The 24,799-nt window shown below is 41.5% G+C and overlaps 1 protein-coding gene across 1 annotated transcript in view; it reads left to right on the top strand.

The window, feature by feature from the left end:
• The window catches only part of LOC145406310 (GATA-binding factor 2-like), a 295,630-nt gene that overhangs the window by 64,696 nt on the left and 206,135 nt on the right, over positions 1 to 24,799 (top strand). Inside the window, exon 2 of the mRNA XM_080277474.1 lies at positions 11,358 to 12,014. Coding sequence (XP_080133600.1) covers positions 11,358 to 12,014 — 657 coding nt within the window. The remainder of the gene's footprint in view (positions 1 to 11,357; positions 12,015 to 24,799) is intronic.

Below are 24,799 nucleotides of genomic sequence, written 5' to 3'. Positions count from 1 at the left end.
TCAGAGTAGAGGAGACTTCTGGTAGTGAATGGGTTAGAAGCAATGTTCTGAAGCCCTTTTAGTAGGATGATGCTTTTTCCATATTTTCTTCCAGCTGTAGCAAGCGATTTTATTGAGCCTAGGAAAGATCTGTCGGCGTGCGTGGATTAGGGACATTATTCTTTAAGTCCTGTAGCGCAATGGCATCAATAACATTGCATTTCATTTACCTCCAAGTAATTCTATCTAGCTTAAGAGGATACTTCTCGCAGAGAGAAGGGGTCAGCAGGTGGATTCAGGTGAGCTGGAATTGTGGGAGAAGGGAGGGAGAAGTTGAGGTGGAGGAACGCAGGACATAAATGAATCACTAGGACGACTCGGTGACTCGGTCGGTTTGCTTCTGAACTCATGGGCTCGAGTACCACTGACTGCCACTGAGTTTGTGGCGGTGGACGTCCTCAAGTTCACGCCAGTCCACAACATTCATATAATCAAGCCTACTCCATACCACCATCTACTACCACTAATCTTCTCTTTCACTGCCTGTACCTTGTATCTGACATACCCTCCTCTTAACCCCTCCAACTTTACCTTTATGTATCACTAGGAAACAAAATTACTCCGTCGTCTTTTACCGTACACAGTAATCTTCCCGTAAGATTCTTCCGCGAGAAAAAGAAGATAATACATATAATTACCCGATTACCAACGATCTGGAGTTATATTTACAAGCGGTTTTGGGTTAGTACAGTGCAGAGGTCATTGGGTCGAGAGTCCTGGGGTTCGGCTGTGACTGCCCCGACCTTCACGTGGGCAGAGCGAGATCTAGGCTACGATAAGATTAGATCAACATCGGAGCTGAGATTTAAAAAAAAAAAAAAAAAGAGAGAGAGAAAAGAAAGATTTTTTCCTTGTAACTCAGATTTTAAAAATGCGATAATTTTCTCTCATATCTCACGCAAAAACGTATGATAATTGTTCTCTCGTAACCATATTAAAAATCGTCATAGTTTTTCTAGTAACTCATAAAGAACTTACGACGATTGTTCTTTCGTAACTAGGATGGAAATTACGAACCATTATCTCACGTAACTGACACAGAACTTTCGTTAATTTGGTCCTGTAACTAAGATTAGTGTCTGCAAGAAGAACAAGAGACATGGGAAGATTCTTCATTTTCCTTTTCTCATCAATATTGCAAAAGAAAAAAATAGTGTGGATCACAAGAAAAAAACTGGGATCATTTTTCTTTCTTCCTTTTTTTTTTATCGTAACTAGTTTTTTTTTTTTTTTAGGAAGAACAGGGTACACGGGAAGACTCTGTACGCCCCTTTCCTTGTACTTCCTGCAAGCCATTCTTAGTTACGACAGGGACTGTATCACGAGAGTTTTGCTTCCCGTTACGCAAATACACAGCGCACGGCTAGACTTGAAAAACTAATCCTCTTGTACGTAAGGTTTGTGTTTGCAGTAAGAACAAAAGACAAGGGAAGATTCTACATTCACCTCCACCCCCCCTCCCACACACACAAACTTCCATCAAGAATATAAAATCTTAGATACAAAGTGAAATTATTCCTAAGGTTGTGAATTTCAGTAAAGGAGTTTCAAAGGGATGACTAAGAGCTCCCATTACCCCTTTGTAAGAACCCGTCCCTCCTAAACAGAATAAAATTGTCTAGGTGTAGGGAGAATTTAAAAATATATATCCTCTGGGTGAAGGGGTTAACGAAGAGAAGGGAACGGAGAAACTGCGAGTCATCCCCCTCCCTTCCCCAGTCATTGCTTAATCCCTTTCACGGCGATTATGTGTTTGCTAAAGTATTCTTGCTGCATCCAGACCATTTCAGTCAGCTTTATATTAGAATTTTCGAATCCCAGAGGTTAGATGTGGCCTTAATTAGACCCTTCATTACTAACGAGCCTTGTTAAAATTAGTAAAATCACCTAATGCCGGTCTAACACACACACACACACACACACACACACACACACACACACACACACAAAGATGTCAGTGTGGTTAAGGGGTTAAAGGCGTGGTGAGTAGGATGGAGGGGCCGTATCCCTTATCAGTTTATTCCTTCTTCTCGATATCAGCCTGTTTCTTATATGGCCGTCAGTGTTCTCTCATATGCTGTGTAAGCCAATTAGGTCTTGTATTATCAGTTTCCTCAGATAACGTTATTCTTATTTTGTCTTGCTACTTTTTGATACTTTTGTTGGGCGTAGAAGAACCTTTTCGAACTCATTTACAGCTGACATCAAGGGCAATGTAAAAATATTTAACCTCACTGAATGGATTAAAAACATACGAGCAGCTTATGAAACAACACTAACATGCAACACTGCCCGCCGAGAGATGTGATAGAGAGCCCCCTGGGTCGATGAGGACGTTGCCCAAGGACTTAGAGTTGCGGTAAATATTAGACAAAGATCACTAGCCCACCGTTGTACTGGTTCAGATTCTGGTCATTCACAATACTGTATGTGTGAAAATGAGAAGCTACTTGACCATAACTTGCTCTGGTGTGACAACTAATCTTTCAATTTCTATTTCGACTACATGATAGGAAAATTTTCCTTACTATATATTTGATTTCGGTAATTGCAGCTCGAGTGGAAACGACACTCGTACTACAAAATAACAGTTCCTGTTCAGTCTACAATGCAGTTATCCCATGAATAACAGCAGACCCATCACACGCTCCAACTATATGAGGTTTCGTCTGTCATGGACGATGCCACGATTTCAATTCGCTGCAAATGTCAGTTCACGTAATCAGCGATGAAACCATTAAGTGTCTTGGCTATGAGAGTGCCGTGAATTATTCAGATGGAAGATTTATGCCCACATTAAGAAAAGCGTCATCTCTATAAACAAATTTTCGTAATGTCGGTATAACTCATCTAATAGATCTATCATGCACCCGCAAATACGAGAGATTTCCAGTGCAATGATGAGCAAGATCAAGATATAACATCAGATATAACAAACTTCATCATACTGAAAGAGGCAACCCCTTCAGTACGATAACGTCCTCTACCACCGGACGATGTTTGTTTTTTCCGCGCATCTGGAGGTTTTACAAACTGCAGGGGTGAGATATGATTTTTACTAACGCCTCCTCTGCGTGAGGGTTGACAATACTTACAGAATAATCCGGAAGTTGGAAAAATAAAACGCGAAAAGACGTCACTGAGAGCTCTTTGGAAATTTCAATAACTTCGTCTGGAAGTAAGGGGAATAAACTATGAAAAAACGTCAACTCAGAGAAGGGGTTAAGACATCATCATTATTATACTCTTACGATCCACGGTTTATGTATCAAGGAGTGTAAAATTGTACAGCAACGAGAAATAAGAAAGCTTGACTGGCCGTGTTTTGTTTCAGTGTTGTTTATAGTTCACATGAATGAACAATGCTATATTATACTATATACAGTACCAGGATTCCTCAATTACTTTTTTTGATGGTCCAGTCATATTATCTTCCTTTGTGGCAGAGGTCCGGATGAAGAATCTTGTATTTTATTTCAGAGATGTAATAAAACACTTTCATTTACGTTTATATAATGGAACTGTGCGGAAAGTTAATACCCTGACCAAATTGAAAATAGGGTTTAGAGTATATATTCTCTTCTCCTGTTAGTTAGGTGATTAAGTAAGACGAAAGAATCTACCCTCCACACTCCCAACTTCTCAAGAACACATAATAAAACTTTTTATTGAGCAAATTACTATTGCCTTCCCAACGTAAGCATAGTCACTTTAGCACTTAACCACCACCACTTTCGCACCATACCTTGTACCGGTGGACAGTCTATCAATTGTCAGTATCCCTCTGTCCACTCATCATATGAGGAGGGTAATGGCAACATTCTGTGGGAACGTGCAGTGCAGCTTCTTGAATACAGTTTTCATGTGACGAGTACTTCTCTCTTGATACCAATGTTTAATCCTGACGAGATGACATTGATAATATGCTATTTAGAAATATGAAACTCTCGTTACTATGAGTGATGTGAGCATCCTGAATTGCTGGAAGAAATTGTGACCTCTCTGTTAATCATTAGTCTCACTAGTCTGCATTATAGTCTCGAAACGGACAGGTTTGTATTACTCCAGTAGCTAAACTCAATTTATAATGGTAGCCGGATGAAGTGAAATTTATTTGAGCCGTATTCTGGGCGAAATCCATTCAAAGATGTTAAGTACTGCGACTCTTTAATTTGAGGGGGATATTAAATATTCAATGATGGATGTCGCTGGGGTTCATACCAAAGGTCGTCTGGGTCCGGATTCTGACCGCGGTCCGCCGTTTGAGTACCACTGCTCTATATATACTGTAACTGCATTTATGAGGATACAACACTTTCAACCCAACTTGGACTTTCTTCATTTACCCTGCAGAAAGACAGAGCGCTGATATATCAATGAGTCACTGTCTTACCCTAAACTACGACCCACAAAAATTAATTTACATCCAGCTACCTAATTATAATGGCAGAGGAACATGTACAGAGAGGAAAGAAACTGTGCGTATATAATACCGTGCTGATGTAGAGAGAAGAGGGAAATTAGCGCTGGAAGTAAAGTGGGGGATTGGGACGTTGGAAAGAAAGAGAAAGAAGAGATACTATACACCTGCATTTGCTCTGCGGTATATGAAGACTATGGGCCGCCTCCACATCTGCTGCTTATTGTTAGGACGCTAACTAGCAAAACGTTCAAACCTCTATTCCTCTTCCAGTCACCTCTTGCTTTAACTATGGGAAATGCACAAACCATTACCTGAGAATTATTATTAGAATGGTTGCCCTGAAATCCCTAAGGAATTCCATAGCTCTCCACTGAAGTTTACCATGCTGAGGACTCTTTTCGCTCATATGCAAACAAACCAACTATGAAAGAAGCCGTGCGTGTGTTTTTCCAGCATAGATATTCGTGTCTGCAGTAGGTCACTGCGAAAATCTATGTGCATATTTTTGTCTGTATTACGACAATCGGTGGTGAACGACTTACGCTGTTGTGAGAAAGGGCGGTATTGTGGAAATGTGCTGTATCAGAAAACGGGTTTTTGTTTTCTAGTAGGCAGTGGCGAGGTGGGTACGAGCCCCACACAGATGAGGGTGCTTTAACAGTGCAGTATTCATTCTCGTATATTATTCAGCAGTACTTAAACTTAGGAGTGTTTATAAATGTAGCCTTTGGTGTCGAGTTCTGTTGGTGTAAGGAAGTTCCCTATCACCTCTTCCTTCTCAGCTTGTGTCTTATCCTGGGAAGAAGATATGCTCTTATACGTTAACACCTATTCGATGACGTACTTTTTTGTTTAATTCTTGTTACCTCCATGCTATATTACTGACCTTAGAAGTGACTTTTCAGCCCGGAGAGGTTAGAAGTTGTCTCATTTAGCCCCTTTGCTATTTCAGATCCTCCTTAAACCAAACTGAACTGGTTAATTTAAGTTCTGACGATAGGAAAACAACATATACTGTAGAGTACACAAGATACCGTATCTCTTATTGTACTCAAGCTATAACCAGACGATTATATTCAAATTAGGAGGGACCTTTAGTAACCAAGGGGATTCTAAAACTCTACATCTGAACCCTCCATCTCTAAACAGTTGCCATAAAGTGAATAAATTTGTGCATATATATAGCAAAGACAAATTAAAACAATTCATCGTAGAGAAGGGATTAATATATATCATTGCATCCTGATAGGGTTAACGAAGCCGATATTCGTTATTTATGTCGTTCCCCATTAACCCCTTTAGACAGAGGAAAGCATTTGTGTTTATTCCTGCTGCTGCCAGACGATTCCATGAAGGCTCTTCCCCAGTTCGTAAAGTCTCCCTTATGTTGTCCAGAATCGCCTGAGGTTGGAAGCAGTACAATACAAAGAACGTCATCTGACTGAAGGGGTTAACCACTTTTTTGCCCAGGGACATCGTTTAGTTCGTATGGGAAGAAAGAGAAGATTACACCTATACAGACTCCCCAGATGATCTCGATCCCATAGGAAGTAGCATCGTAAGAAGGTTCCCTGGTCTGTCTGATGTATCTCGCGTATATGTTATGGGGCGATTGGATCAGCAACCGTACTGGCGGTCGGCGATACGCGTTATGGCACTTGAGGCCGTATTCTAAGTAGGACAGGAGACATCGTAGCTCCTTTTGTTAGTGACTTATTATACACTTTATTCCTTAATATCTTTTTGCATGTTTGTTATATAGTTTTTAATACTGGCATAGTTCTATCAGTCACATACAAGAAGATAATGGAGAGTATTTTGCAGAATAAACCTCTAGGTAAGAGGTGCTACTCAGCCTCGCATGCCAAATACTCTAGAATATGGCCGTTATTCAGTCCTGCTCAGCCTATCGCCCATCTGCCTGTCGGGGAAAAAGTGATATAGGCGGTGGGAAGCCTGGGCCAGCAGCGATCTCCCATGCCAGCAGATAGGAACATGGTGCCGAGGGGTGAGCTTAAGTGATTCAGGTAGGAGGCGTGGCATGAGATACAAGGTAGTAGTCTGGACGAGCATGGGCTATGTTAATTACACCCTCTCATGGTCGGGACAACTCTAATACTTTGTTCCAGTTAGTGCCAGACAATTTAACTTGGAGTGAGAATTTTAGAATGAGTGTGGTAATGCCCTCACTACTAATCTTTCACGTTCGGGACAGCTATAGTATTCAGTTCCAGCTAACACAGGCGATTATATGTAGCTGAGAGTGAGTCATATGAACCTAAGAGCGTTGATACGGCCACCAGCCTCCACTGACTCCTTGGTGGTTGGAACAACTTTAGCAAAATACTCAGCTGCGACTGACTCATATAAACCTGCAAGTGTTAACTGTGCATGAAATGATGGTCATGCAGGTCAGAGACGTACTAATGTTTTCTTTACCGCTGAAAAGAGATTTTCCAGCACATGGATGAAGATCCATTAATGGTATATATAATTAGCTGACGTAGGGCGCAAGACTTGTGCTGCAGAATATTTTAGATAATGGGCACCTACTGACCAGCAGATGCTTATACAAATAATGGCATTCATGACAGACCACAAGGGGAACTACAGTAAGAAGGAAGTAGACTAACACTCTTTTTGAAGCTCAAAATTAGATTTCTTCCCCACGGACTCAATGAACTTAAGTGCGACTTTCATACCTTAGCTTAAACCACTGCTGAAATGATCTTAAGTGCTTCCTTCTCATTCCAATTTTGCGTAAGGTGTATAATAGCGCTAGGAGGATGCTGATGTGAAATATCAGTGTTTTCAGCTTATAAACTTGAATTTTCCTAATTTACTTCTCGAAGTGTAGCAATCCATAGAAGACGTTATCCTTTCCGCGTCAATTTAGTGATGTCCATGGTAATCCATTGTGCGCTCTTACACAACATAATACTTTCAGTGACAAGTTCATATTCCACAATACATCTCACCAAAATATGCCAGTATAAACCCTTCATTGAGTCACCGAACATAAGAGACATCAAAATTGCTCTTAATCTCTTCACTAACGCTTCTTGCGTCTCCCGGATTGTTTTACTCAAGGCAGGAAACAAAAACCTCTTACTAAAGGGATTAAAGAAGGCTATTCTTACCCAAGCACGTTAGAGAAATCTCGTTTACGCAGAATGATATCATTCACTGAAGGCAAGAATAAAATCTGTAAATCATTCTCGGGCTGGATTGATTAAGATCCAGTTTATGGCGAGAACCTGACTCTAGAATTCTTACTCGGTATATATATATATATATATATATATATATATATATATATATATATATATATATATATATATATATATATATATATATATATATATATATATATATATCATTTCACTGCTTCAACATAGGGAGGGTAGCATTATTACATCTACTTTGTTATATGATGATTGATGCAGCTTGTAACTATAGGTAAGAGAAATGCTGATAACGGGTGTTGCTTATGACTGTGGATGAGAGAAAGACAAGGAATTTTAAAATACTAAAAAAATGGTAAACAATATGCAAATACCATGACTAAACAGAAAAGTATTGTGGGAAAAAAAAAACTAATAAAACGCTGAAGAGTAGGTCAGACAACACCGGGCTGACAAAAACACTGGTCTGGCTGAAGGTCGAACGGTGGGACAAAGAACCCAGCAGAGAGAGGGAACCATTAGCAACATTACTTTCGTTAGTCGGAGAAAAAAAAAAGCTGGACATTATCTGATTCTGCAGACAAGATATACCAGCCTTTTTCTGAAACAAAAAACCAAGCAATACAGTACCCATTCATATTTTTAAAAGGCAACGTTTTCAGTACGCGAGGCCTTGTCTAACCGGACAAAAAAGCTTTGAAGTATTAAGTATAATACAGATAACGTGATGGCTGTTCTGTGAACTGAAATGTCACTCAAAACCAATAACTTCTTTTTCAACATCGAAGTTCTTTATACCGATGCAGTCTATTCATGTAGCATCATGTAGCACCGTAACAATACCGTTAACTCACAAAATCACTAGACACTGTATCTGTTCTCTTCCTGGTACCGCCAAACGTCTTATTTAGCTTAAAATAGCATCCTATTAGAGGTGAGGTTAATAAATGCTATATCCAAGCTTTACGTCATTTCTGTTGCATTCTTGCAATAAGAAAAAAGATTTCATTCAAATTTGGAAAGACATCTCTTATCGAATGGTTAATAAATGAAAGCTATATGTCTAACCCTTCCAGTTAGAAAAAAAATCGATCTGAATATGGTTGTCTGAAGATAGTAAGAACTAGGAATATTAGTGAAGGGAGAAGAGTGAAAAGAGAGTAAAAAGGGGGGAGGGAGGGAGAGGGTATGAGGTCTGGGTGACTCAGCAAGTGCCTCTATTTGGACCACCCTCTTCTCCCCTCCCTTCCCCTCCCTCCCCTCACTTCCCTTCACTTCGTCTCCCTTCTTCTCTCCCCCCCCCCTTAGCATTCTCTTTCCTCCCTTCTCTTCTCTCCTCATTTCACCTTCCCTCCTTTCACTTCCCTTCCCTTCACTTTCCCTCCTTTCCCATCTCTTTCCCTCTCATTTTGCCTCTGCTACCCTCCCCTTCTCTTCCCTTTCCTTCGTTTTGGTTCCTCTCCTCCTGCCTTCTCCGTATACCTTTTCTTCCATCACCTGTCCCTCTCTTCCCATTCCCTTCCTGACTTTCTTCTCCTTTTCCTTCCCCTTCTTTTCTTTTCCTTTCCTTACATCCCATTGTTTTATCTCCTCTGCCCATCTCTCCCTTCTCCTTCTGTCACCATTCATTCCCTTCCTTCCACTTCCCTTTCATTACCCTCCCTTTCTCCATTCTCCCCCCATCCTTTCCCTTCCCTCCCTTTCTCCTCCCCTATCCTCCATGCATCTCTCCTCCCCTACCTCTCTTTCCCATCCCCACACCTTCCCTCACTTCTCCTCCCTTTTCCTCCTTTCACCTCCCCTCCCCTTCCGCCACTGAATTATTCATACAAGTTATTCATGCCTTTATTTGTTTACCTCTCTCTCTCTCTCTCTCTCTCTCTCTCTCTCTCTCTCTCTCTCGCCCAATACTGCCTTTTATTCACGGTACAACCAGTAAGTTTACTCTCACATTTTAAGCCACGTTGTGTCTAAAATTTTGTGACACTGTTAAAAAAAAAAGGCAACAGAAGGCAATAGTACACAATATTATTATTATTATTATTATTACTAATTATTATTATTATTATTATTATTATTATTATTATTATTATTATCGCCATCATCATCATCATCATAACTTTTACGAAGGTGCTATTTTTGGAGAATATAACGTATAGTAAGGTTAGTGTCACATACCACCGACGGCCTAACTGTTTTAACTCCTCAGCTACGTTGGGTTTTATAGTCAACTGCGAAATTTATCTAGCGTTAACTGGCAAAATATTCAGTGTTTTATTCCCTACCACAAAGTTCACGTTTTGCTTGTGGCTGGATTCTCTGAGGTGAACTAATTCTTCGGATGTTAATATGATGGATACTAAAAAATGAAAGTCTTATCTTGGCAAGAATAAAGTACACAAGTGAAACTACCGTAGGGAAAAGTTAAATTATCAAAGACTTCGGCATTTCCTGGTCCGAGATGAGCCTACATAAGAAGTCGCCCAGTCGGTCTCGTAAAGCCCCGGTATTTCCTTTTTAGCGGAATGTTGATGAGTCGGGTGGCTGTGTCCCTCGCATTTTACTGTTGACATCGGACGCCAGTGTGTTGGTGTTTATTGGTATGGGAAGAGTGGTGGGGCCTGAATATCACTTGGAGACGACGTTGGGACTGCAAATATTAGATGAGAATATTTGCTTACATTCGTTTGACTTAATCTATGCGTAATGCCTGTTATGTGGCGTTAGCTGTAAAAGGATACTAGAACTGTTCCGATCTTGATAGGGTTAATGGTGAGAGTAATAATCCTTTAATGCTCCCGTGCTTTACTCTCGGTTGAATAAAAATCGTAAGGCGTACACTGTAATAGTCGTCCTCATCCTGAGATGGTTAAAATAACTGAGCTCATTTCTCTGAGCCCGCTGCTCACAGATCTCCGATTTTCCGATTTTCTCTTCCTTTTTCTGGATCCCGACCAACCGAGGACTGTATTTATTGAGAAATACTGATGATGATGATGATATACATTGTTTCTTGGCTTTCTTTATGAGTCCCGCGATGTGCACACTATTTTTACGTAACAAGAAACCACCAAACGCATTATTCATAAATAAATCTTTTAATATCCGCTGGGGATTAGGTTTTTATGAATATTCCAAAGTAAATGGAATTCACTGCTATAAATACAGATCATGTTTTGTATTTCATATATCAAAGGGTAATAACGACTGCTGTTGACGGGCAGCTAGAGAGAAGCAATGAAAATTCTGTCCGGCTATTTTCATTCCCTTTCAACATGTTTTTCATATCACACAGCATGACTTGTTTTTTCCCTTGATGCATGAGTGACGTGACTAATGATTTTTTTTCTACTTTTTTTGGTAACCTTTTACCCCAGAACGCGTGGGAGGCAGCTCTAGCCACAGCCCTGTCCTCCCACCACACTAGTCCACGCCCCTCCACGCATCTTTTTTTTTTCCCCCCAGGTCGTGTTGCAGGAAGCTCTTTTCGCCCACCCCGTTCCATGTCCCTCAACGCAGAAGGTGATTTTGTTTTACCTCTTTCCCTAGGCCGTGTTGAGGAAACCCGTACAAGTCCATGCAAAGCCATGCAGATAATTATTTCTTTTTATAACTTTTCCCTAGGTTGCATTGGAGGAAGTTCTGTACCTCCACACTACCACTCGCCTCTTCACACAGATAATGATTTCCCTTTTATCCTTCTCCCCCAGGTCGCGTGGGAGGCAGCAGTCCCAGTCCTGTCCGCCCACACTATCCCACGCCCCTCCACGCCGCAGCCTGGTTCCCCGATCACTCCCGCCCTCTCCCACACACGCCCTCAACGTCATGGGTGCCACCGCTCTCTCGCCCACCACCACCGCCCACAACAACCCTCCACCACCCACACCTCTTCACTTTCCCGCCCACGCCGCCCAAGGACGTCACCCCCGATACCGTGGCCATGTCGACTGTGGGGCACGAGTACAATCTGCCTACGTCGGCGCCTCCACCTCCGCCTCTGCAGCCGGGCCTGGACATGTCGGAAATCAAGTCACCGTCGTCTTCCCTCCTGCCGATCATGGGAGGGACCAAACGTGAAGGTAGCAGCAGCGAGTATGCTTTCCTAGACCCTCCCTTACATGTCCCCAACCCAACCCACCACCATCAACCCCTCCATAACCACCTCCACCACCATCACCATAACCCACAACCTCCACCACCACCACCTCCACCAACAGAGGGCCTACATCCTGACCCCTCTTACACTACCTACGACGCCTACCTTCCCGCCCACGAAGATGCCTACTACCCTACCCCCCCGGACCCCTCACCTCCCGGACGCCCCCCTTCGAGCGCCAAGAACAAAGTCAAAGCCAAGGCCAGCGCGGGTAAGACAGACACAAGCCTTGGACGAACGCACACATTTCTCCCTCACGCACATCACTTGCCTCGCACTAACTGCAAATGGGTTCATCCCGAGCTTGGCGCTGCTGCTCTCTCTCTCTCTCTCTCTTTCTCTCTCTCTCTCCACAGTATTTATACATATATATATATATATATATATATACATACAGTATATATATATATAGATAGATAGATAGATAGATAGATAGATAGACAGATAGATAAATAGATAGATATAGATATAGATAGATAGACAGATAGATAGATGTGTGTGTGTGTACATATTCACCATATTCACATTCTCTCTCTCTCTCTCTCTCTCTCTCTCTCTCTCTCTCTCTCTCTCTCTCTTTCTCTCTCTCTCTCTCTCTCTGACGCACCGCCGGTATCGTTAGCTTGCATCCCAAAACTGCCGCACTAAAAGTTTCCAGCACACTTTCAGCCGTACTTTTAAACACAGAGATCACCAAAAGTGAACGACAAGCCACAAATATCTGAGTCAGTTGTGAAACCCTCGATGTTGCTAAAGCGTGTATGCAGGTGCTGCAGAGGGGCAACTTCCATGTGGTGGCACAGATATAACCGGGCGGATCAGCTGCCCGGTTATACAGACGTCCCTTAGCTCCCTCCCTACCCTCAGAATGAAAAGTGGGCTACAGGAGAAGGGCAACTTAAGCCTGCACTCCACTGGGCTCATGTCCAGATGAACCTTTGGCTACAACAAAAATAACAACAACAACAACATTGTATTCAGGTTAACCACATCAAGTTCCCATAGTTGTTCAGACTAGGGGCTTGCAAACACCTTCACTTCATTTGACCAATTCAGTGACAAATTTTCGATTTCATTTCTCTGCCCGAAAGATAATTCTGTTTAGCTTCGGAGACACTTTTAGAAATGGAGGGCTTCTCAGACCCCTTCACTAAGAGAGGTCATTCTTAACTTAAATGTAATTGTCTGGTTCTAGGCTGACGAAAAAGCACGTCACCTTGGTGAAGAGTTTAAGAATACGGCTGTTGGCGTCTTGATAAGCACTTGCCTCTACCGAACATGCCACCTGCACTTACCGCTTTGTGTCACTCTTAATGCACCCATAACAATAATAGTTTGGCTGCTGCGCTTGCTGCTACGCGAGAGCCATTGGATTTGTTAGTTTTCCCTTGCAGTTTAGAGCAAGCACTTCGCATTTATTTGAAAATTTCCGTCTAAGTAAGCTGCACGTCAGTCAAACGCATAAGCAAAAAAAACAGGACTGGAGTTCTTTGTATGATCAAGAGCATGATAAGTTCATTTGCTTTTAAACTGCCAGCTAGCATAACTTAAAGCTGATACTTATAACGTTCCTCTAAGACATTCCGTCATGACAGACATGTTTTTTCCCCTTAAGAAAAACAGTGTTATCATGGGTTGGCTATTATTACAAATTTACAGAGGAATATGCACCTTACTTCGATTACATCCCTGAGAGTATCAGCCTTTTCACTCCAGTACTGTATCGTGTATTCCAACTTGTTTTTGTTACCTTCAGTCGATTTTATTCACCTTGAGGGAGATTTTTTGAACTAGACGGGTTAGATACAGTTTCCGTTAACAATTGCAGCGATAAAGGCCTGTCCTAAGTTAAATAAAATCATCTGCTGGCAGCAAGAAAAAAAATATATGCCATCGAACTGATGCAGTTAATTATGTTGGATGAAGAACCCGATCCCGTTGTCGGCGTCGGGTCTAAGTGAGGAATGTGACCGTATGTATCGTAAAAGTCACGTATTACCATTAGTGCTCGTCTTCCTCTCTCAGAATTGATGTGAAAAGTCTGTCAAGCCAGTGAAGAGTGACAATGTGCACTAAAGATAAAGATAAGAGTATCAGTGTGCACCAAAAATAAAGTTAAGAGTAAATGTACTCCAAAAATAAAGCTGATCACAGTGTGCATCAAAACTGATATTAAATGAGGGTTCCACCTTCAGCCAACGGACGTCATATTTATATTTTGTTATTAGCCTACTAAGGCAACCAAGATTTCGTGGGAAGAGTTCTCTCCTAGTAATGGGGTTGATGAGGGCTTTATCTAACCACTTTAATCTTAACAACCTCCCACATGTGAATAAAACTTAACATTAATAATAGGAGTAATACAGAAAATTCGTCGTCGGACACAAGGCGCTGGGATGTGGTGTAATGACTATGCCTGGGTTATTAAAATACATAACTTACCAGCCTGGTCATGACTTATGAGAAACATTCACACAAATATGCAATGAGATAACAATATGCACCAAATAAGATGTTTTAGGAATAATGCTTGGGCTCCTAAGGTTAAGTGAAACCGAGTCTAATTAATCAGCTCATTACATCATAAGTTTCGCGCAAAACCAAACATAACTTAAAAGCATACTAACCTTGAAAAATAACAATGAGAATAAAACGCCGAATGAAACTAATATTCACACTAATTCTTGTTTCATGCAGAACACAGACCCGTTTACGATACACACACACACACACACACACACACACACACACACACACACATACATTAGTATTTTTTTTTTTCAACTAAGGGTGGCAAATCAGCATTGATAACGGGTGCTCTGTAGCTCTAGCACACCGATGTGTCACCAACCGTAAAAATGACATTGTGCATCTAAAAGAGACTATTTCAAGATGACCATTTCTGCTGTATTTAAGGTTCAACCTAATTAATCCGCCTATTAGTTCATAATTATGCAAAACTCAAGACACAACTTTCGCATAAAACATCCCGGGCCGCTGAAAAAAAAAAAGTAAAAAAAAACTCCCGTCAGCCTCACGTGGGGGAACACAAACTCACAAACACTTCCATTAATTCAGTGGGAGTCCTGCGCGTAAAGACACAAGTTCCCATTATCACTGACAACACTACGACATTAACTCTTGGAGGTCGATTTGCATTCTCCTCCGCCAGGGCAGCAGCAGCAAACGCGCTCTTTAGGGCTCCATCATGGGAGGGTGTGTGAGAGCATGTGAATGAAGCCAGCAACAAGACAGGCAGACAGGCACGGGAGCACATAAACAATTTCCTGAACAAGCCGTCAGCGGTAAATACCAAGCCAATCAGGGGACAAACAAGGAGCGAAAAAGGATAGAAGGAAGGAGGGGGAGGTTGACTCCAACATCCACTCTCATACCACCTCCTCCTTTTCCCTCCCTCTGCACCCACCGTTCCCTCATCTGATTATGTAAATGGCCGATTATCAGCCTGTTATCTAGGCTCCATCTGGCGCCAGGGATGCTCAGACAGTGGTACCAGACCCCGCCTCGCGCACCATCCCTCAACCCCAACCCTTCCCCTCACCCCCAGTTCCTCCATACCTACCCTCCCTACCTCTCTGTCCTTCCTACTCCCACCATCACCACTTCTCCCTGCATCTACCCACCATGTCATTGCAGCTCCTGGGATGTGATTAACTCTCGCAGGCTCGTAAGACTAACTCTTAGCTGAAATAAAGCATGTGCTAATTGTAACAGGTTACTAGAGTTGTGCCGACCATGAGAAGGTTAATAATGGTCACAGTACTAAAACTCTCAGGCTTATACACTCACCGTCATCTGAGCATAATCACCTGTCCTTAATTGGGATATGGTGAAGGAGAGTTTAGATATCGTTCCCATGGAGGGGGTTCACATCTCGGCTTATGTAAAGGAGAACAATAGGTTTAGGCTCATTCACGTAGTGTCTGTGACCGTGAGGGACGGTTCACTGATTTGGCACCAGATTTATGCCCCAGCTTTACCCACCTCCACTCAGAGAATAATGCTTTATTCTTTACTCATTTATCTTTAGCTTGTGATACGGTCCATTACTCAGGAACTATAATTATATTTAGATGCTGGAGCGTCACTAGGAACAGCCAGATCAGTTAGTCACACCCTGAAAGCTCTCACAAGCAAAGTGATTCGCGTTAGTGGAGCTTCATACAGTGTTTCACTTTAGCTCCCTAGAGAAATTCACTTGCAAGTTGCATTTCTAACGAAGTCCTGTATAGTGCTTTCCTTAAGCTTAGTCCCATTTGGTCCCACATCTATCTAGTCCTTCAGTGTTTGCTTTATTATTGAATGACCTTCTGATCCTTAACTAAATTGTGGAAGATAAGAAGGCATTAAATGTCAGTAGTCCTGAATGAGACGAGGATTTAGGTAACCTAGTCTATACAATGTTTTATTTTCCACTGTAGTTATGGGAGCTAGGGCTACGGTGCGAGTGGATGGTGAGCTGAGTGAGTTCTTTGATCTCAATGTGGGACTGAAACAGGGGTGTGTGATGTCTCCATGGCTGTTTAATATATATATGGATGGGGTTGTAAAGGAGGTGCAAGGTAGGGCAGTGGATGTGGGGGTGGCCCTAATGAATGAGGGTGAGATTTGGAAGCTTCCGGTGTTGCTGTTTGCTGATGATACAGTATTGCTGAGTGAAGATGAATGGGAGTTGCAAGGTTTGGTGAATGAATTTGGGACAGTGTGTAGGAGGAGGAAGCTGAAAGTTAATGTAAACAAAAGTAAAGTTATGGTGTTTGAGAGGAATGAAGTCACAGAGTGTGCAGTGAGGTTGGATGGTGAGGATATGGAGAATGTGAGTGCATTCAAGTACTTGGGTAGTGTGATGAGTAAGGATGGAACTTTGGGGGATGAAGTACGTGAAAGGGTACAGCAGGGAAGGAAGGTTGTTGGCACACTGAAAGCAGTGATGAGAAATAGGGAGGTGAGTATGGAAGTTAAGAAGTCACTGCATGATGGTATTGTGATCCCTACCCTGACGTATGGAAGCGAGGCGTGGACCTTGCAAGAGGGGAACAAGTCAAGAGTGAGAGCAGTGGAAATGAGTTACTTGAGAGGAGCATGTGGAGTGACGTGGAGGGACAGGTTGACGAATGAAGAAGTGAAGGAACATTGTGGGGTAGATGTGGATGTGGTTGAAAAGATTAGGAGAAATACACTGAGGTGGTTTGGACATGTGGAGAGAATGGAGAATGAAAGACTGACTAAAAGGGTGTATGTAGGTGAGGTGGAGGGAGGGAGAGGGAGGGGTAGACCGAGGATGAGGTGGAGGGATGGAGTTGAGAGGTATATGAGGGAGGGGGGGGTGAGTTGGGGGGAGGGGAGTCAAATGGTGGGTGACAGAGTGACTTGGAGGCGTTTTGTCTGTGGCCACCCTTTGCGGGATTAGGGCGTCGGGCTATAGATAGATAGATAGAGATAGTTATGACATCTGGCACTATTTTACTTAGAATTTACACTAAATTCAAAGTTAACTAGCTCAAGATCAGGACAACTGTAGCAAAACACTCCCGTTAACGTTAGATGATTACATTAAACTGTGAGTGAGAACAGGAGCCTGTGAGTGTTAATACTGATACCATTAATTCTGTTTCATAAACGGGAGATACCTAGCATTTTGTTCAATCTAACAGCAGATAATTTCACTGGACTCTGAGTGGGCCATAAAAACCTGAACCTGTTAAGGGTTTTCCTACTGTTAGTGTGAATGAGAGTATGTAAGACCACAGTGTCCGGTGTGCTGGCAGTGGTGCACGAGATTAGTCTTCTGGGTTCGTAATCATAAAAGATCTTTACCAAACTTACGATAAACAAGTCAGATGTGAATTATTACGAGAGGGCAGTCAGTTTGTTCGTATATTTTTTCCTTTCATATACACTCTAGTTTTGTTCTGAAAAATTTGTTAACTACGTGAGTGAAGATGAAAATATACAGAAACAATCTTATAGCTAACTCAAGCTCAAAAAAGTTTATAAATACTGCCCTGGCACCTTAGTCCGGCGCCGGGACTCTCCAGTTCGGCCTGGCGCCAGACTCTCAGAGAGATTTGTCTTGCCTGATTCATCCTCTTCAATTTCGTGACCTATTTTCTATTTTGTTCTAGCTACTTAGAGGCTATTTTATTCAAATTCCGAATTAGAGGGGTTAGATACAACCATTAGTAACTTTTAGCACCTGGGGACTCTCCAAAATGAAATGAAATCTTCAGGAAGAAGCAAGAATTAACTAGAAAATACGTCACCAGTCTGAAAGGGTGTTCACACTAATTCTGTAATCAGGCATATCGGATGACAATTCTGATCGCGTAGGTCGACACTCCGTTTCCACAGCAGGACATTCTATGAAACCTACTGGCTGACAGCAAGCGGAAATATTGCCAATGGTAGCTTTAAAATGATTTCCATAATAAAAATAGAGTTCTTGCTATAATCTTTTCCGCCCGGTTGCTAGGCAATTTTTTTTTTTTTTTTAATCCTCCTCCTCCTCATCAACCGAACTTCACAATGATCATGTACTTTCAAATTTGATTCATTTAGACCATAGGTTTGCGGGAACCTTTCGCATTAGAGGTTTAGATATACGATTCACTGAGCCCTGCACTAGAAAAGGTCTACCATAAGAAAAAATATATAACTTTAAGGTAGGAGAAATAAATTGCTGTACGTCACTTGATTCAGAGTTCAGAGGTTCCTTGCTACTGGCCGAAGTAAGGATAAAGTAAGAAAGGCAATCTGTATCGCAAGAGTTAATGGAATTTGCTTCCATCTTCTTCAAGACGTCTCCAATACCCTTAAAATCACATCGTCGGTAGGTCAAAAGAATTAGACTAGAATACTCCCAGAGAGAACATATCTCCGTCAACGCCAATATAATTTATCATGTACTTTTGTAAATCCCCTTTCCTACCAAACTAATACTTTTACGGTCTCACATATTCAGTAAATTCTACACTCTTGGTCAGTACTAGTATACAGTGTCTGAGAGCGCATGCCTCCGCCAACGACAATAAAATTTATGATTTATTCCTGCTCCATGACCAGGTCTACATCAAAATCTAATCAACCCTTTCTTAACCCCACTGCACACTTATCCACCGTAGTTCACTGAAATTCGACAATAAGTTTTTGAGATATCTTGTACACAAACAGAGAAATAAACAAACATTTATGGAACAGGTCAACCCTGGAAATGTCTTCCTTTATCTGTATTTCCTTCTGTTTATGATCTCCAGTCGTTAAAACGAAATGAACGCAACGAATCCACCTCGAAATGAACGGACCTTGATTTTTTTTCTTGGAGGGAACAATCTTGCAGGCTTCTAACCTCTGGTTCCTAGTTCCTGGTATTAAGAACAAATATACAAGTAAAAGTAACCTCCGGCCAACTTCGTTGGTGGAGGCTAAAAAAAAAGACAAAGAAAAGACTCCATTGTGCTGAAGTAATAAGTATGGAAATGTAAGGACTTAACACCGTCAACCGAAGGACTAACAGTACGTGATGCAATATCCTAACCACAGACGATTCTATTCAGCTGAGGAAAGAACTCTCATGGTGAAGGCATTAGAAACGAAGAATGTCCCATAAAAACAAGGCCCAGAAATAGGGTACTATATGCTAAACTAGACGAAGTGCTTTAGCTTTGCACTTTGATCAGTAATGATATTTGTAAATAAGTCTGTCGTTCAGTAATCATGCCGCCAGACCTAATTATTGTGCTTTATCACTTCTTACATGCAGCAACACCTGAATTTCCTAAAATATCCGTTTACATCACGCCACATCGTCATTGTGGCTGTAATGAGAACAAGTAATACTTGCCAGCTATTTTTAACAAAGCAAAGTGTACAGGACTTTTTCCAGTACACATTTTCTGAGTCAGTGACTCTCTCGTCACCAGAGCTCTGCTAGAGGTGAGGTGATGAATGTATATTTTGATGAAAATGAAAAGACATTACAGAAAACACACCTTAATTAACTGAATGCTTTAGTACTGGGCGAAACCATGTTTCTTCTAAAATATAGCGCTGTAAAGGCATCACCAATAGGCTAACAGCAATAGCTGCATTCACTGTTCAACACAAGAACACAGCAGGTAACTTTCATGAAGTGAATCTTGAGTCAGACACGATTCTTTCTAAAAGTAAGAGCGACTTTAAGAGCTTGTTTGAACTGGTTTTCGGCATGAGGACTAGATGCCATAAGAGTTGAAAACGATTCAGTTGCAATATAACTCCACATGTGTTAACAGAGGTGTAGCGCAGTGTGGTGTGTAGTAAGGTTATTTCTTGGACACGTGTACAACTTGTGGCTTCTCATCTCAGTGAACACAGAAGTTGCCGTGAACAGTGGTAGAGGAATGAACGCATGCATTTCAGTGCTAGTATAAAAAAAAAAAAAAAAAAAAAAAAAAAAAAAAAAAATCTATTTTCTCCCGCCAAGGCCATGTTGCTCAATGTACTGTACACACTATTCACAAGTCGTGAATAAGATATTGCAACTACTATACAGTAGTGTCTGAATGAAATGCATCTACACCTCATGAGTGCCTTGAGGGGTGTAACTCCATCTTTTTAATCACTGACACACAACCTGATGATAGAGATGGTCAGCAGTTCACTGTTGTTACATAGTCATACAAACAATACAGAAAGGTCTATAGATCATCGTATCCTTCTTTATGACAAATACCTCCATGGCTGTAAAGGTCTTCTGATTCATGTTTCACAGTTTAAAGACGTCTTGTAATTTTACTCATTTGAAAGGTGCAGACAAGTGTTCACAGTCGCAGAGCTTTTTCGGTTTCTCGGCCTAAACCTATAACTATCCATCATAATGATCCAGGTGGTAATCTACAGGCATCAGTTTATCAAGTGGAAGATCGGGCAGGACACTGGGTGTCCTTGCAAGAAAAAAAAAAAACGTTCTAGAGGTATTGTGCATTGGCTGATGAACTAGACAAACGGACGCAACCATATACGAGCATGAAAACATAACTAGTATATGCCGTAGCTTACTTAACATTGAGAGAACTGCTGTTTCTATTAAGCAGAGTATAATCGATAACTATGAATTTCTATTAACGTTTGCTTCTAGTAACTTCTACTTGTAGATCGTCTAAAAATTCTAGATATCTGTATTACTACAAGGCAGTACCACTATAAAGAACTATTCCCTGCCACATAATAATAAACCTTACGTTATCAACACCACTCTTATACACTAGGTTTGATGGTGCGGTTTACATGCGTGCATCCTGTTTATCAATATTATCTACTAAATTTCAGGCAAACTTCTCTCAGAGAACAGTAGTGTCAGAAGGAGCGAGGAAAACAATGTGTGGCCACGAACACATTAATCTGTCCTTAACGTTTCGACTTCTCAAGACTTTGAGTAGAATTGGTAATCTGCTACTAAGCTTTTTCGATCAACAAATACCCAGAATGAGAACTGAGATCCTGAAATGTCAGGTATATTAATAATCTTGGCCACAATGTCTGTCCAGTTCCTTCTGAAACATACAGAGTGCATACTCGCATCCAATCTACATTTCTCATCCATCTAACTCACGGCTACAAAGACGCCTGAACCCACACTAACAAAATATGGAATCCGAAATCTTACCACAGCTATGCAACTAATCGTCACCAACCACATTTACGTCACATTCACCACCACCACCAAAACCATCACCACACAGGCAACACAGCAACTCCATATCCACAACATCACATCCACATCTACAGTACATCACACCCACACCTAACTCACATTTGCCTTGAAATCATATTGTATCCACACCCACATCATTCCCTAACTGGCACCACACCTACAATCACATTTACTTTGCCGTTATTTCACTTCAAATCTACACTCACACCACACTCATATAAAACACTAGAAAGCGCACAGAGAACGCATACCTCCGCCGATGCGACTGCCATTGATTAAATTCAATCAATTCTTTCTTGGTCCATGTCCCACCTTTCCAAAAAATATCACTGAAATTCATTGAGAACTTTTGGAGATATTGTGAGGGATAATCAGGATCAGGATCCGGATCCGTCCCCAAATTTATCTCTTCTTCTTTGGCCCATGGCCCACCCCTCCACAAAATGTCATCAAAATCCGTTCATAACTTTTTGAGTAATCTTGCTAACAGACAGACAAACAGACAAACCAACCACAGCGAGGTAAAACATAACCTCCTTGGCGAAGGTAAAAAAAAAAAAAAAAAAAAAAAAAAAAAATACGCCTTATATGCACACGTACACCACATCCACAGCTACACTTACACCTACGCCGAGCTCACATCATATCCATACTCACATCACACCCACATCGTCGCACGTACACAAAATTCACACCACACCCACACCTGCACTCACATCTTCCTTACACCCGCATCATATCCATACCCACGCCCGAAGTCATCACATCTGCGCATCATCTACATCACACTCACACAAACACCACATCTACACTGAATCCACACCATATCCACACCACCCTCATCCCCATCCTTACCTGGAACTGCCAAACCGGGACTAAGGTCGCCTCCCACTCTCTCTAACAGGAACTAATTAAACGTTATTGACAAAGACGGTCAGGTGAAGGCCCATCGCCCTGCCACACCCTATGTTGTTTATTTATTTATTTATTTATTTTTTTGAGGGGGGGAGAGGATTGAGGGAGGAAGTCCAGTAGGAAGAGAGAAGGTTAGACAGAAGGGCCAGTGGGGTGATAGAAACAGTGTTTAAGTTGTAGGTAAAACCTTCCTCCCTCCTTCCTCTCACCTTTTATATCTTCACTTTGCCCATTTTCTTTCCTTGCTTAATTCTTTCCTTGCAAGGAATTAATATTAGCAGGCCACACTTGTCTATTATTAGCGTAGTGAGTTATCGAAGCTCACTGATCACAGCAAGTGCGTTAGCAGAGATTCTTTTTTATCCATTTCAGTGTTAGACATAATATCAGCTGAACCCAATCGTTTGATTTTAGCCTGAGTCAAGGGTTTAGAAATCCTCATATTCCCATTAACTACCTGCAGTTCATATTGGTAACCCATTGTTCCTGTTTTCTTCGTTTGCGAGTTCATTAACCTGTTATTATCAGCGCTCGTCCATTGATGTTTTATTCTTTGAACACTCATCCATCCACTCTTCTTTCTCTTTTATTTTCTTCTCTGTGTTCACATCTCCAAGCTCTTACTCTCCCTTCTTCCATTCAACCCGTCCCCTCTATTCCCTCCTTTTCTTTCAGTCGTCTCTATATGCTCTTCTCAAGGCTCTTCCTCTCCCTCCTCCTCCTAGTATAAAAACCAGGCGATATGGAAGTTTGTCCAGGTCACTCCAGCTAATTAGTGACACTCGATATATTCACTCACGCCCACCACCACTGTCACACACACACACACACACACACACACACACACACACACACACACACACACACACACACACACACACACACACACACACACACACACACACACACACACACACACACACACACACACACGCATACAAGCATTACGGGTTATTCTATTTGGAAGGAAAACGTACATTAATTTATCATTACTTTTGACTAATAAAAGAAAATGCTAGTCACACTTAAGTTCTGTCCAAAATAGCGAGGTAATTATCCAACAGTATCTGTGCCATCTTACTCCTGAAACATGAACGCTAAATTTTTGTCTGGAATCGTGCTCAGTGTGTTCTTCATCTTGCCGAGAATAATTTTATCCAATCCAAAATGTAATGAAATCTAATTCTTCTCGCTACTTGCAGTTCAGGATGGGCAGACAGCAATTTTAGGCCATTCTCCTGATGCTTCTAATATTAGCTTTATTCTTACTGCTTTCAGACAATTTCATTTAAACTGCCGGTGTAATCGGACTAGGAAGAGGGAGGGGACAGGTATAGCCTTCATTAAACCCCTTGACTGTTAAGCATCTAATAAACTGAACAAAATCTCCCATAAATAGGGAGATAAAAATGTCAATTATGTCCTCAGAGTGAAGATGTGAACTATTTCAGTGCAATGACACTTTTTGTATATCATTCCTCCACGACTAGCCAATTTTTATTCTCGTTAATTAGATTTTCTCGTGGTGATGGGTGTGAAACAATCTCTATTTACCCATTCAGTACAATGATACACCTTTATAACGTATTGCTGGTACCACACAGGCAGTTTTGCTCAATTTAGGAAGGGCATCTCGTAGGGACAAGGTAAGAAACAATCCCCATTTACTCCTGATACCACTGGACGATTTAATTCAGTCTAGGATGAGCCTCCCACAGTGAAAGGGTGTATTAACAGCTTGATGCACATTTTTCACGTCTCCATAAGCTTTTGATAATGCTGGCCCGGTTATCTGAAATGTAAATCTTTTCACCCGATCCCCTGTCAATAGTCCGACACACCGGGAGGAACGTACGCCCTGTCAACCATTTCACTCGGATGACGTACTTTCTTTAATTTTGCTCTTGCTACCCTCTGATGATTTTGCTAAAGTTAGGAAGGAGCGCTAATAATGCTGGGAGTCAGTGAAGGCTGAATCTAACACATCCAGTTCTCTCTCTCTCTCTCTCTCTCTCTCTCTCTCTCTCTCTCTCTCTCTCTCAAGCTGAATAAAACTGTACGTGAGTGGCAAGTATAAACCAAGTGAATACACGTCACCGAATTCAAGAGTTTATCCACCTCACTCAAGTAACGTATTTTTCTTATGACTTTTCCAGCCTTCAGACGATTCTATTCAGCTTTGAAGAGACTCATTGAACTGAAGGGGTTGGATGCATACTCCATTATCCAGTTAAGAGTGAGACGAACTTCTTTGGATGAATAAAATCGTCTATAAGTTGCAAAAATAAATTTGGCTAGTATTTCAAGGGGTTGGACATTCAGAAAATATATATTTATGTTATTATTGATACCTTTAGACGATTTTATTC

This window comes from Coenobita brevimanus, chromosome 70, assembly GCF_032717465.1.
Source record: "Coenobita brevimanus isolate Jiangsu-jjx chromosome 70, ASM3271746v2, whole genome shotgun sequence".
NCBI lineage: Eukaryota > Metazoa > Arthropoda > Malacostraca > Decapoda > Coenobitidae > Coenobita > Coenobita brevimanus.
The sequence above is the reverse complement of the archived record's forward strand: the minus strand, read 5'-3'. Positions and strand labels throughout refer to the sequence as shown.